The 12,625-nt window shown below is 41.4% G+C and overlaps 1 protein-coding gene across 3 annotated transcripts in view; it reads right to left on the bottom strand.

Moving 5' to 3' along the window:
- Positions 1-1,554: 1,554 nt before the first annotated feature.
- The window catches only part of LOC124111990 (guanine nucleotide exchange factor subunit RIC1-like), a 78,843-nt gene continuing 67,772 nt past the window's right edge, over positions 1,555-12,625 (bottom strand). For all 3 annotated transcript variants that reach the window (XM_048399756.1, XM_048399757.1, XM_048399758.1), the window contains 7 exons: positions 11,748-11,994; positions 10,835-11,008; positions 10,159-10,271; positions 9,479-9,676; positions 8,697-8,865; positions 5,795-5,983; positions 1,555-3,970 (listed from right to left, as the gene is read on the bottom strand). In XM_048399756.1, coding sequence (XP_048255713.1) covers positions 3,730-3,970; positions 5,795-5,983; positions 8,697-8,865; positions 9,479-9,676; positions 10,159-10,271; positions 10,835-11,008; positions 11,748-11,994 — 1,331 coding nt within the window. In that variant the 3' untranslated portion in view covers positions 1,555-3,729. The remainder of the gene's footprint in view (positions 3,971-5,794; positions 5,984-8,696; positions 8,866-9,478; positions 9,677-10,158; positions 10,272-10,834; positions 11,009-11,747; positions 11,995-12,625) is intronic.

The following is a 12,625-nucleotide window of genomic DNA, read 5'->3' as shown; positions in this document are numbered from 1 at the left end:
TAAGACTGCTCTAGCCAGCCTAATCGGCTACTACTGTTGTGCAACTATTTCACACACTGTATCCGGCATATGGTCTCGGTCCGGTTTACCCAATGCACATGGATTGCGCTATGTTGCCATTTCTGCAGCAAAAGCTAAATAAATAAAAACTGATATTTCAACATCCTTCACAACATCAAAATATTAAACCCAGTTTTAACAGGATTCTGTATTCAATCCAGCGAGACAGTCATTGCAAGCACAAGTTAAAATATTCAGCTGTATGCTGATCAGTGTCGAGGTGAGGAAGAAACACTACATCTACAGTCAACATTTCATGAGCCAATGGTTGACTTTCATGCAGGAAGATATCGGAAAATACTTTGAACACCTGTATGTGGGAAACAAGTAAACACTTCATCAAATTGATGACATTTACCTATACATGCAAGGTTTACCTATACAGAAGGGCACAACAAGTCGGGACCATATGTAAATCATGATTAGCAGAAAAATGCTTTCATTATTGTAAATGAATGATTGTATCTGGGCAAATCTCCAAAGGTCAACATTACACCAACATCACAATGAAATATTTAGAAATGTCATTTGCAGCGTCTTGTCTGTGAACTTGTCTGTGGAGGTATGGTGTGGGTTGTGATGAATTTCTTGCATTACTGGAATACAGGTGCTCATTTTCATCCTGGAAACTCAACAGTCCATCTTCATGAACTCAAGAGGTGAGACAGAATCATGCAGGAAGTGTGGTGAAGGATATGGACTTCATGAATTCATGATACTTTGGTCCCGTGTTACAAGATGTAGAATGAATTCAATCACTGCATGGTCATCTTAGCAGATAGGTATCTTTTTAACAGTTAATCTAGAAATATTTCACATACGAAATGTACTTTTTAATCTAAAGAATAGGTTATTAACCTAAAAAAAAGCAGTTTACATATTCTGCATTGGAACCGCTGAAAAATTTGGCACTCTAGTGACAACATTGATGAAAAAAATAACTTTTCACAAAAATAATTCAAGCATAAAGAATTCCATTACATCCTCTAAGCATGAGATTTAATTTATGTACATAGTTTATCCTAATCTCGAACCATGTTGATCACAAATGCTAGCACTATAGTCACTACATAAACTGTTAGAGCAGTGGCGGTTCCACACATACCGCCCTCTGACATCACACACATCATCAGTCAGAGTTATTCCTGACTCAACATACTTATGGTCCATTTCAACTCCATCTATTGAATTAATTCCACACTAAGGGACATGATGCATAAAGGGATGGGTCGGAGAGGGTTGCGAACTCCAGACAGACGTACACAAATGGACAGTCATTTTCTAGTTAAATCAACATCCTATTTGTTACAATTTCATGTTAACAAACTACAAGGATGTAGTCAGAAATATTTCAAATATAAGGAAATGGTCGCATAAACACTGATACACATTTCGGAGTAATCTTTTTAACTCTAGTGAATTGAAATCTTCGGTCAACCCATCCCTATCATAAATGAGAAATCTCTCCGTAGATGGGACAATGATATGCTTCAGATGGACAAATAATTATGGCCTTAATTTCATACAAATTGGAAATATTTCTATATATGAACTCAATTCACCTGATGTTGACTTTCTTTCACATGAAGACTTTCATTATTTGTGCTAAGTCTTTAAAACTAACGACAACAACAGAGATTTGATAGGAAAGTCCATACTAACCACTGATTATATCTCTGATGCCTTGATGAGACAGACATACTAAATGTATCATACAAGACATTTTGAATTATTTGTATATTTCTAAAATGAAAAATCTGTTTGAATTTTCATGGAAAATTCTATTCAACAAGTTCTGTACTGAAGGAAAATGCATTGCAAAGACCATCACTGTGAAATATTTGATGAAGAATAACAGAAAAATTATCCATGAAAGGGTAATGAGAGAAATTCGAACCCAAACAAAATATAAATGTGGAAGATAAACATTGGTTAAATTTCTGAGCATAGAGTTCTTTAATGAACACAAATTGTAGATTGAATATATCCAAACAAAAGCAAGTTGAGTGACAATTGTGGCATAAGGGAGGTAACTCTTAGTGTTTGCCAAAACATTTCAATATTTCTCCTTTCTGAGTATTTGGGAAACGTAAAATACATAAAATCACAGGTGAAAAACTAACATACTTAAAACAACATATTTAAGAACATAATTGCTAAAAGGTTCGATTGTTGCTGCTTTATAGAATCTCAAACTGTACTGTTGTCCACTGATGCCAAAGTCGTAACTTGAAACTCTGTGGTTAGAAATCAGTCTCGGAATAAAATAATGGTACAAAGACAAACATGAGTTTACAAACATATGATAAAACAATTCTGTACATTCACAATCTGATACGAATATCTGTGCAGACAACAATGATATGCATGTGTTAGTGTGAACAAGGACAGTCCTTGCTATGTACACAGCTGAGGGAGTCTAGCAATGAAACCATCTGTTAGGAGCTGTGAGAGACATCCAGGCCTTACAGCCTTCATTACAACATAGTGGAAGTATCTTTCTACATTTGTCGGTTGATGTTAAGCAGTTCAAAAGTTTGATGCTGAATAAAAACAATTAATTCCTTAAGTTTTCAGATATACCCCTACACGCTGAAAACCTAATATTGAAGATGCTGACATTTGAAGAGAGATTCCTTAAGACAGAAAAACACAAATCAAAGTACCATTGTATTAACAAATAAAAGTACCATTGTATTAATTGTATCAACACATATATGCAGAGCAATACCAACACCAACACGCCAGAGATTTTGGAACTGGCACAATCTTTCATCTTGTCCTACTTACCATAATGGCAGAGGTGGTGCTGCTTAATCACAGGGTAAAGATGCGATTATTAGAACTGTTATTGGACTTGAACAGTAAAAAACCTGAAAGTTGATTATGTTGGATGGAAAACTTGCAGACCTGTTAACCCCAAACTTTAGGAGTTCAGAGTTTATCCAACACTGAACTTTTGACTAGCTCCCTAACCTTATCTGTTATTTCCTGATAATCTGGCTTTATGGAGCAAACATAGTCTGGTCCTATAGCATTGAGGTACATGGGCACAACCTCTGAACAGTCAGTGCTTATAGAACAGGCCCCGGGGGTATAGCGAATTATTCCTGGCAGTAAAGTCTGAAAGAGACATTCACCAACGATTATTTTGAAAAAGAAATATCATTTTGAGTATTTGCCTTGATTATTGAGATTTAAAAATGGTTGAAATTGAAAATCACTCAAGAAAAGGTTTGTGGGCAATTTGTACAATACTTTGATTAAACTTATACATCAGAGAAAGAAACCTGATATAGTTACTAAGAAACACAGGCTCTGATTATTTACAATTTTGACAGCCTGTGGAAATCGACAACATCTAATCACATCACATTATTATCACACCAGTATCGGAGAAAGAAGGTAAAGAGCAACATATCGTCATCTTCTCTCATTCAGAACATCTCATACTTGTGACAGTAAATTTGACATCCTTCGATGATAAGCCTCTATTTGGATCTTGTTCCCATGGCAACCTGATATATATATATATAAACAGTTTCACATATTCACAAATATACAGTATATGTACATTTTGCTATTGGCAATGTCGCTTCTCAGTTTGGCACAGTGGTTGAGATTTATTTCCCAGTAACATTCCTATAGGATGGCTAGACCTTCTTAGTCTTAACTTATAGAACAATCATTGGACTTCTCATCTTTTGCCACAACTTCCTCAGTATCCGACACGGCCTCCTGACTGTCTGAGCGCATGGACTGAGCTACCGGTGAGGCGTTTTCTTCGTCCAGTGTGGGGGAGTCACATGGCGGGATGCTGACATCCAGCAACGACTGGGACTGCTCAACCACCTTCTCCAGCACTTGAATCTGACTCTTGATAGAATGGAAGAATGCCTTGTACCCCATGCTGCAAACACCAAACAGAACTGTTCACACAAGTTGTTCTACATAGTGAAACCCACTTGATACATGGTCCAACACTAAAGAGTCTTCTCTCTAAGGTTTATGATTGTGGGTCTGAATCCTGGTTTGTCAGCACCATACCCGTGCCTGTGGGTTTCACCGAAGTGGTAAACGTCTTCGACCTGCATCACTTCAGGCTTTCCACCAGGCTGACACGCCGTGATATAACTGGAATGCTGTTAAAAGCAGTGTTAAACCAAACTCACTCACTTACTCTAAGGCTTAAACAAATAAAAGAACTGGTTCTCAGGCAATGAGCTATGAATTTGTTTACAATGCCAAGTCGTTATTGTGAGCACGAAACACCGGAAGAAGCATGTCAACAAATATGTACTGAAGTACGCAAGTTAGTCCTGTTATTACCCTATCTGGCTATAAAAGTGTTCATTGCGTATCTGGACTTACGTTTGTTATCCATAATATTACTTTTATCCAAGATTACATTCAATTCTGTTTACATCAATTTCGGGGAAATCATGTTTGAACTGATCGGCAAATCACATCAACTCACCATGAACCCGCCTTGAAACAAACATTAGTCATTAGAGATACAACGCTTTGTTCTTCCTATCACTGTATTGAAATTTCTTTTCCGTTGTGATATTTGCCATGACATTAAGTATATCTTAAACTAATTCACCCATACGTAGGGGAGAAAATGTGTGTAGAGCTGATTTCTATTTTAATGTAATCTTAATCTCTGTATATGAAACATTGTCCAGCATACAGTACACAAATACCATTGAATTTGTAAATCATCATGTCCAGTGATGTTTTATCGTAAAACTTCAAGGTTTTCATTGACCAAATTTTCTAAATGCAAAACAAGCACACAAACTCCTATTGCCAGCATGACCATAACAAATATCACTAATGTTATGTCAGCTTGCTGTGGGGAGGATGGAAGTGATGCAGGTGAAACCACAGGCATGGGTATGGTGCTGATAAACCAAGAAACATAATCAGTGCGAATCTAGGATCTGAACCCGTGATTGGTTCCTGGCTCATCAAGGGCCACAACTCTGCACAAAATATTCGCACCTTAGATGACTGGGCCTCCTGAGACCCTTCTGTTCATTTTAATGTCTGTTTTTTTTAAAGCAGAACTCAGCAATATTCCAGCTATATGACAGTGATCTGTAAATAATTGAGTCTGGACCAGACAATCCAGAGATTGACATCATGAGCATCAATCTATGTAATTGGGATATGATGACATGCATCATCCACCCGAACCCTTTAGTCACCCCTTATGACAAGCAAAGTCACCTTTTACGGCAAGAATGGGTTGCTGAAGACCTATTCTAACCCGGATCTTCACGGGTCTTCAGATCTTTAATGGAATAATGGGTTATGTGTAGAGACATCACTTCAAAATTTGGGTTCCTTAATATCAACACTTTATTCCTGAGCATGGAATAGCTGTATAATAAGTTGAGAAACTGAGACCTAAGAAACTCACTTCCTTGAACTTTCTCTTTGCACAAGTCTTTACAAAAATGACTCTTCTAATTTTTACTGCAAATGGAGACATGTCCTGTGAACAGCTCTATCTTACAGACAGCAATTCCACCAAATGCTAGTGGAATTGTAGCAAGAACATTATCCTCTTTCTGCTCTAAAACATGCAAATTAGGTTTCACAGTAAGCAAATGGTTGTGTTGCTGATGATGTGATTGCCAGTACACAGTTGAGTGTAAGCACACAATCTCATGTATACAGTTCTGACCACCATACACCAGACAGTGGTCAGTTAGTCTGCACCCACCACTCTGTGTCTGCCCACAGCTCCAGGTAGGACAGCCCCTCCCTCATCCTGGCCGCCATGTCCAGGGGCGTGTCTGTCAGACTGGCTGTGTTCACCGTCCTCGTCACCCCCAGCGTGTCCCGCAACACCGTGGCCATGATGAGAGCCCACTCCAGACAGCCAGCTTCCAACATGATCTGGAGGAGGTACCTGCAGGAGACAAGGCATGGATGTCACACCCACCATACAGGGAGGTACATACATAGGGGCACTGTGAACACTTGTCATGTAGAATTCTACAATAAATGTGTATGCATTCATTCTCTAAGAAATAGTTGTCAACCTGTGGTCCTGGTGACAACATCCTGGCCTATACTGCCCTATGACTCAATGCTTGGTTGTTCTAATACTTCTAATACCTTTGATAACTTCAAGATATAGAAGAGTGACATCCATTGCCCATTTAACAATGAAAGATGAAAAGGGAAATTTGTAACTTCAGAGTACACTGGTCAATGCATGTCCCTGGCTTGTCAAGGCTTATCACCACTCCCTGGCTTGTCAAGGCTTATCACCACTCCCTGGCTTGTCAAGGCTTATCACCTCACCCTGGCTTGTCAAGGCTTATCACCTCTTCCTGGCTTGTCAAGGCTTATCACCTCATCCTGGCTTGTCAAGGCTTATCACCACTCCCTGGCTTGTCAAGGCTTATCACCTCATCCTGGCTTGTCAAGGCTTATCACCACTCCCTGGCTTGTCAAGGCTTATCACCTCATCCTGGCGTGTCAAGGCTTATCACCTCACCCTGGCTTGTCAAGGCTTATCACCTCACCCTGGCTTGTCAAGGCTAATCACCTCTTCCTGGCTTGTCAAGCCTTATCACCACTCCCTGGCTTGTCAAGGCTTATCACCACTCCCTGGCTTGTCAAGGCTTATCACCTCTTCCTGGCTTGTCAAGCCTTATCACCACTCCCTGGCTTGTCAAGGCTTATCACCACTCCCTGGCTTGTCAAGCCTTATCACCTCTCCCTGGCTTGTCAAGCCTTATCACCACTCCCTGGCTTGTCAAGGCTTATCACCTCATCCTGGCTTGTCAAGGCTTATCACCACTCCCTGGCTTGTCAAGGCTTATCACCTCACCCTGGCTTGTCAAGGCTTATCACCTCTTTCTGGCTTGTCAAGCCTTATCACCACTCCCTGGCTTGTCAAGGCTTATCACCACTCCCTGGCTTGTCAAGCCTTATCACCACTCCCTGGCTTGTCAAGGCTTATCACCTCATCCTGGCTTGTCAAGCCTTATCACCACTCCCTGGCTTGTCAAGGCTTATCACCTCATCCTGGCTTGTCAAGCCTTATCACCACTCCCTGGCTTGTCAAGGCTTATCACCTCACCCTGGCTTGTCAAGGCTTATCACCTCACCCTGGCTTGTCAAGGCTTATCAAGGCTTATCACCTCTTCCTGGCTTGTCAAGCCTTATCACCACTTCCTGGCTTGTCAAGGCTTATCACCTCATCCTGGCTTGTCAAGGCTTATCACCACTCCCTGGCTTGTCAAGGCTTATCACCTCATCCTGGCTTGTCAAGGCTTATCACCTCACCCTGGCTTGTCAAGGCTTATCACCTCTTCCTGGCTTGTCAAGCCTTATCACCACTCCCTGGCTTGTCAAGGCTTATCACCACTCCCTGGCTTGTCAAGGCTTATCACCTCACCCTGGCTTGTCAAGGCTTATCACCTCTTCCTGGCTTGTCAAGCCTTATCACCACTCCCTGGCTTGTCAAGGCTTATCACCTCATCCTGGCTTGTCAAGGCTCATCACTATTCCCTGGCTTGTCAAGGCTTATCACCTCATCCTGGCTTGTCAAGGCTTATCACCACTCCCTGGCTCGTCAAGGCTTATCACCACTCCCTGGCTTGTCAAGGCTTATCACCACTCCCTGGCTTGTCAAGGCTTATCACCTCTCCATGGCTTGTCAAGATACAAAGTTATATTTTTTGGCCATATTTTCTTTTGGCTAACACATTATGCAATTCCTTCCCAGCATGTGAAACTTAATCACACTCTTGGGAACATCGCTGCTGTCAGTTTGGAAGCCGCCATTACAAGAATCTAACCCCTAATTGTAGACACATTTGTATATTTGTTTTTGTCTATGGGAATGGCATCATAGTGAATGTTGAAAAGGTTTACGACTGACCAGATTTGCCAAATGAATTATCCTTTTCGTTTGTTTAATCTGATTTGTTCGAGATTGCAGACAAATGGAAAAATCCCCCAAGTTTAACCTTACATTCTTACTTTACCAATTACATGATAGTGGAAATGAAATAGAAAATCAAATTGACAACAAAGAAAATTATTTAGGTGGGGTAAGAGTATTCAGTGTCACAGTCACCACTTGTTTGGAAACATAATGGTCCAACTCCAAGCATGGTTGTGGCCACCTATCACAGTGGGGAGCTTTGGCAGCGATAGCATAGAGAGCTCCGCGAAAGAGCTATGGCTGTGAGGAGCTTGACCACATGCTATCACTTACGGTTTCTTTAGACGCTTGATGTTGACAGTATCCTTGGCTTCCTTAAATACCATGTTGAGTATGTATATAGATTCTATGAGATTGTGATTTAATTGTGTGACATAGTGGGGCAGTTAGTTTCTGGGTAAGAGTTGCCTCGGAGATGGTGTGTTATAGTGGCCGAGTCGACTGTGTCTCTGTCTGCATCATATTGTTCTTTGGTTATGTTGATTGCAACGTAGGCCTATTGAAGTAGAACATCATGCTTATCATGAAACACTGACATGACACCATCCCCTGACTTGCTGAGGTTTACAAGAGTAAACACAAAACTGCCCTACAGCTCTTTCAATACATACTCCCAGCACCCTGAACAACATGCCAGCCTATAGGAGTAGAGCCAGCCTACCTGAGTTCCACCTCAGACTGTACAGGCCCCTTGTTCGCAATCTCCTGTGACATGTGCTCGATTTCTGGCGTGACATGGTCGCTGTTGAGCGTGTCGTTGACCACTTCGTACTCCCCCAGTAGAGAACTGCTGTCGGACACCTCAAGGGTGGCAACACTACTGTCTTCAGCTGTGGACAGTGGACAGTGAGGTATCAGATCACAGTTAACACAAATAGGAATGATGAACTTACTTTAATCAACCTGCATGAAAGCCTTACATATCTGCTTCAAGACAAAAACTGATAAAAATGTAATATCCCTGTTCCTATCCACAATAGCTTTGTTTGCCTGTTGTTTAACACCGCACTCAGCAATATTCCAGCTATATGACTGCAGTCTGTAGATAATACACTGATTGACATCATGAGCACCAATCTACGCAATTGGGATATTAGTCAGTTAGCCTGACCACCTGCTCTTGTTAGTCACCTCTTACAACAAGCATGAGTTGCTGAAGACCAAATCTAACACAGATCTTCACAGGTGTTATCACAATAGAGGAAACACAAGCTACTCATCTCAAATCTGAAGTCATTGCCTCAGAAACAAAGGTGATCATAGACGATTACAACTAATGAAACCCACAAGCACCAGAAAGTTACTGACTAGGTCATAAACAAAATGAATTTGGGGTTAAACTCAATGACTTGTGAGTATAACTCTTCATAACACTTTGCAACACTATAGATCACAGAGCTAAAGTTATAGGAAATATATCTGACTGTGACTGTTCCAACTTACTCTTGGAATGCTGTGGTCTGAGGAACACATCGTCCGACGTGGACTGGGACATGAGCGACTCAGTGGGAGGCGGTCGGACAGTGCAGAATGGCGTCAACAGTACCGGATCCTGGCTGTCTGTCATGGGCTTGTCGCTGTCACTCAGCGGACTAGCCGTGTCCTCCTCTAACAATGATGACCCAAGACTAGATGACGAATCTGAAAGTATTTGTCCGTGTCATTCATTTTCAAACATTGAAACACAAAAAGGAAACTTAAACCACACATTCCTCTCATATTTAGGATGAATAACAGCAATTTAATCCATGGAAAACAGGGAGCAAACAGTCTTCTTCACTATGCTGTTACACAAGGAGCCCTGAAATATCAATGTCAGAATACACAGAACTCTCATTAACTTAGGAAATCCTGAAACGACTTGTGCAGGTTATCAAATCATTACAGGAACAAGTCAGGTCACTGGACAGATAATGCAAATGCTACTTATCAAGTCTCTAAAATCTAAAATCAGCATCTAAAAGTTGGAATAACAGTTGTATGTCTTTAAATGCTCTCTAAACTTTGCTGACAAAGACCCCCTGTGGCGTACCAAGAATACACAACTCATTCTACATGTACGATGATACCCCAGGGGGTAGTCACTTCCTACACAAGTCTACTGGTCTGTGATTGTGACGTACATGCCAGACTTTTCTTCAGTTGATGGTAGGATAGGATGGGCAGTGGCCAGTCAAACTGCTGATGGATGTCCCGCAGGGCTGTCACAAAGTCATCAAGCTTGGCTGCACGAACCCTGCAACACAACATTCAGTCTGTTGTATCATCTGAAGCACGACATGGAGCACACTGCTAGGCCAGTACTGTGACTGGAGATGGGTTTCATGTAGTTCAGACGATTGTCTGACTCTACTGTTAGTGAGAGAGTCTTGTTTAACAGTCTTTTAAGTGAGTGAGTGAGTGAGTGAGTGAGTGAGTGAGTGAGTGAGTGAGTGAGTGAGTGAGTGAGTGAGTGAGTGAGTGAGTGAGTGAGTGAGTGAGTGGGTGTTGAACAATGATTTTAAATGTATTTCAGCCATATTCTGGTACATCAGTCTAGCATGTCTTAATGTGTGAGGAATGCCCTTAGAGGCACAGGTCATCAACATTTACCACTTTGCTACAGTAAACATACGTGGGTAGAGCTCTCCATGGCCAACAGTTAGCTGCTTAATTGTAGCTAGGTACTGCTCAGCTTCCACCACCAGAAATCTACAGGGAGGTGATACACTGCAATGAATGTGTGGATTGGTGTGAAGCTGACATTAATATATGAGTGATGGAAAACCCAAGACTTCACCCTCTGTCTGTGTATCTTACCTCTCCCTCCGCAGCCAGGAGACGAGCTGGAAGTCGTCCATGTTGGAAGAGTAGTAGCCTAGCGTCCGGATCTGGTTGGAGCTGAGCAGTTTGCGTGCATGCCGACAAAGGATCATATCTATATACACCTGCTCCGCCGTTGGCTCGTTCATCTTCCCCTTGCCTGACACCGACCTAGAACACCAAGGGGCAACAGTAACCATCATTATCTTCCTAATGGGGGCTTCTCTTACTCTTAGCTTGGATTAGGGTGCCTGATTGACTTCACTGGGGAGTCCTGACCTTTGTTCCATAAAGATGTCTCTACAACTAACAGTTGGAGTAGACGCCAGTCTTAACGCTAAGATCACTTTACAAATATTGGGCGCAGATCAATCCCATGGGCCACTAAAAAATATGAAGAACTCACGAGCTACGAGGTATAGCTTCCAAAATTCAACATTGACAAACTAGAAGTGAGTTCCAGAAAGTGATCTTTGATAAAAACTGATAATAGTCTTAGCGCTAAGGTTGCAGTTCACAACACACAAGTTAGATTTAATATAGTTTGGAATCATCCAATTATTTTTTTGCAGAGATTTCTTATGAATTAGAAAAGGGTTTTGTTGTTTCTATTTATGAACTTTATTGTTACAAAACATAATATGAATACATTTCACTAAAGTTTGATTGTCATAAGCTCTTCAAGGGGAGCTCCATTTTCATTCAATGTCTTTCTATTTAGTGCCCTGTGTGAAACTGTGACAGCTTCTCTGGGTTGTTAAGGTATTCATTAACACTATGTACATAATTAAATTTTAGTTAACAGATACCCAAATTTAAACTTGCATCGAATTTGCCGGAGCCTAGTCTGCCTCTACAGATGACCAAAGCCAGACATATAACTACACAAAGTATTATTTATTTAACTCACCCTTTTCTAACCAAAGGGTCAGAGGCAGTGTGTTTGAGCTTGTCTTTTGGTTTCGGCAGATCTCGGACTGGGTCAGCCACCATGCTGGACGTCCGCACTCGGCCCACGTTGCTGACATTACTGAAGTTAAATCCTCCTGCGTCTGTTGGTGAGATCGGCGGACTGAGAGAGGCTGCTGGGTAGGAGGACCCTGATCCCACTCGACTGAACATTCCTATTGGTGGAGACATCTCCGCTTCATTTGGATCTGAAAATAACAAGGATTTATATGACACTGTTTAAATCTGTTTAGTACAAGAGAAGGTTAATCAATACATGATTGAAAACATAATTTATGATTTTGTGCATAGCCAGCATGGCTGAGTTGGGTGTTTTTATTGTTTAACACTGCACTCAGAAATAGTCCAGCTATATGATGGCGGTTTGTAAATAATCAAGACAGACAATCCAGTGATTGACATCATGAGCATCGATCCACGCAAATGGGATACAATGACATGTAATCAACAAGTCACCAGGTCTGACCACCCGATCCAGTTAGTTGCCTCTTAAGACAAGCATGGGGACCTATATTCTTACCTTAAAAGTGATAGAGTGATTGTTGTGTGTTAGCAGTAATGAGCCATTGACGAGGGACACTGGAATTGAAGCTAGGTCTTCGGAATGATAAGCAAATCTTTAACCATGGCACCAGCTAACGGCTAACGGAGTGAGTAAGTATTGTATCAAGTGTACAGCTACTCAAGATGTTCCCTGCAAGGGGGTTGTTAGACTACATGTGAGGCTGGTGAGTGTTGTATCAAGTGTACAGCTACTCAAGGTGTTCCCTGCAAGGTTGATGTTAGACTACATGTGAGGCTGGTGAGTGTTGTATCAAG

The sequence above is a fragment of the Haliotis rufescens genome, unplaced genomic scaffold (assembly GCF_023055435.1).
Source record: "Haliotis rufescens isolate VD_foot unplaced genomic scaffold, xgHalRufe1.0.p SCAF_2, whole genome shotgun sequence".
Taxonomy (NCBI): Eukaryota; Metazoa; Mollusca; class Gastropoda; order Lepetellida; family Haliotidae; genus Haliotis; species Haliotis rufescens.
Note: the sequence above shows the minus strand (reverse complement) of the source record. Positions and strands in the feature narration are given on the sequence as shown.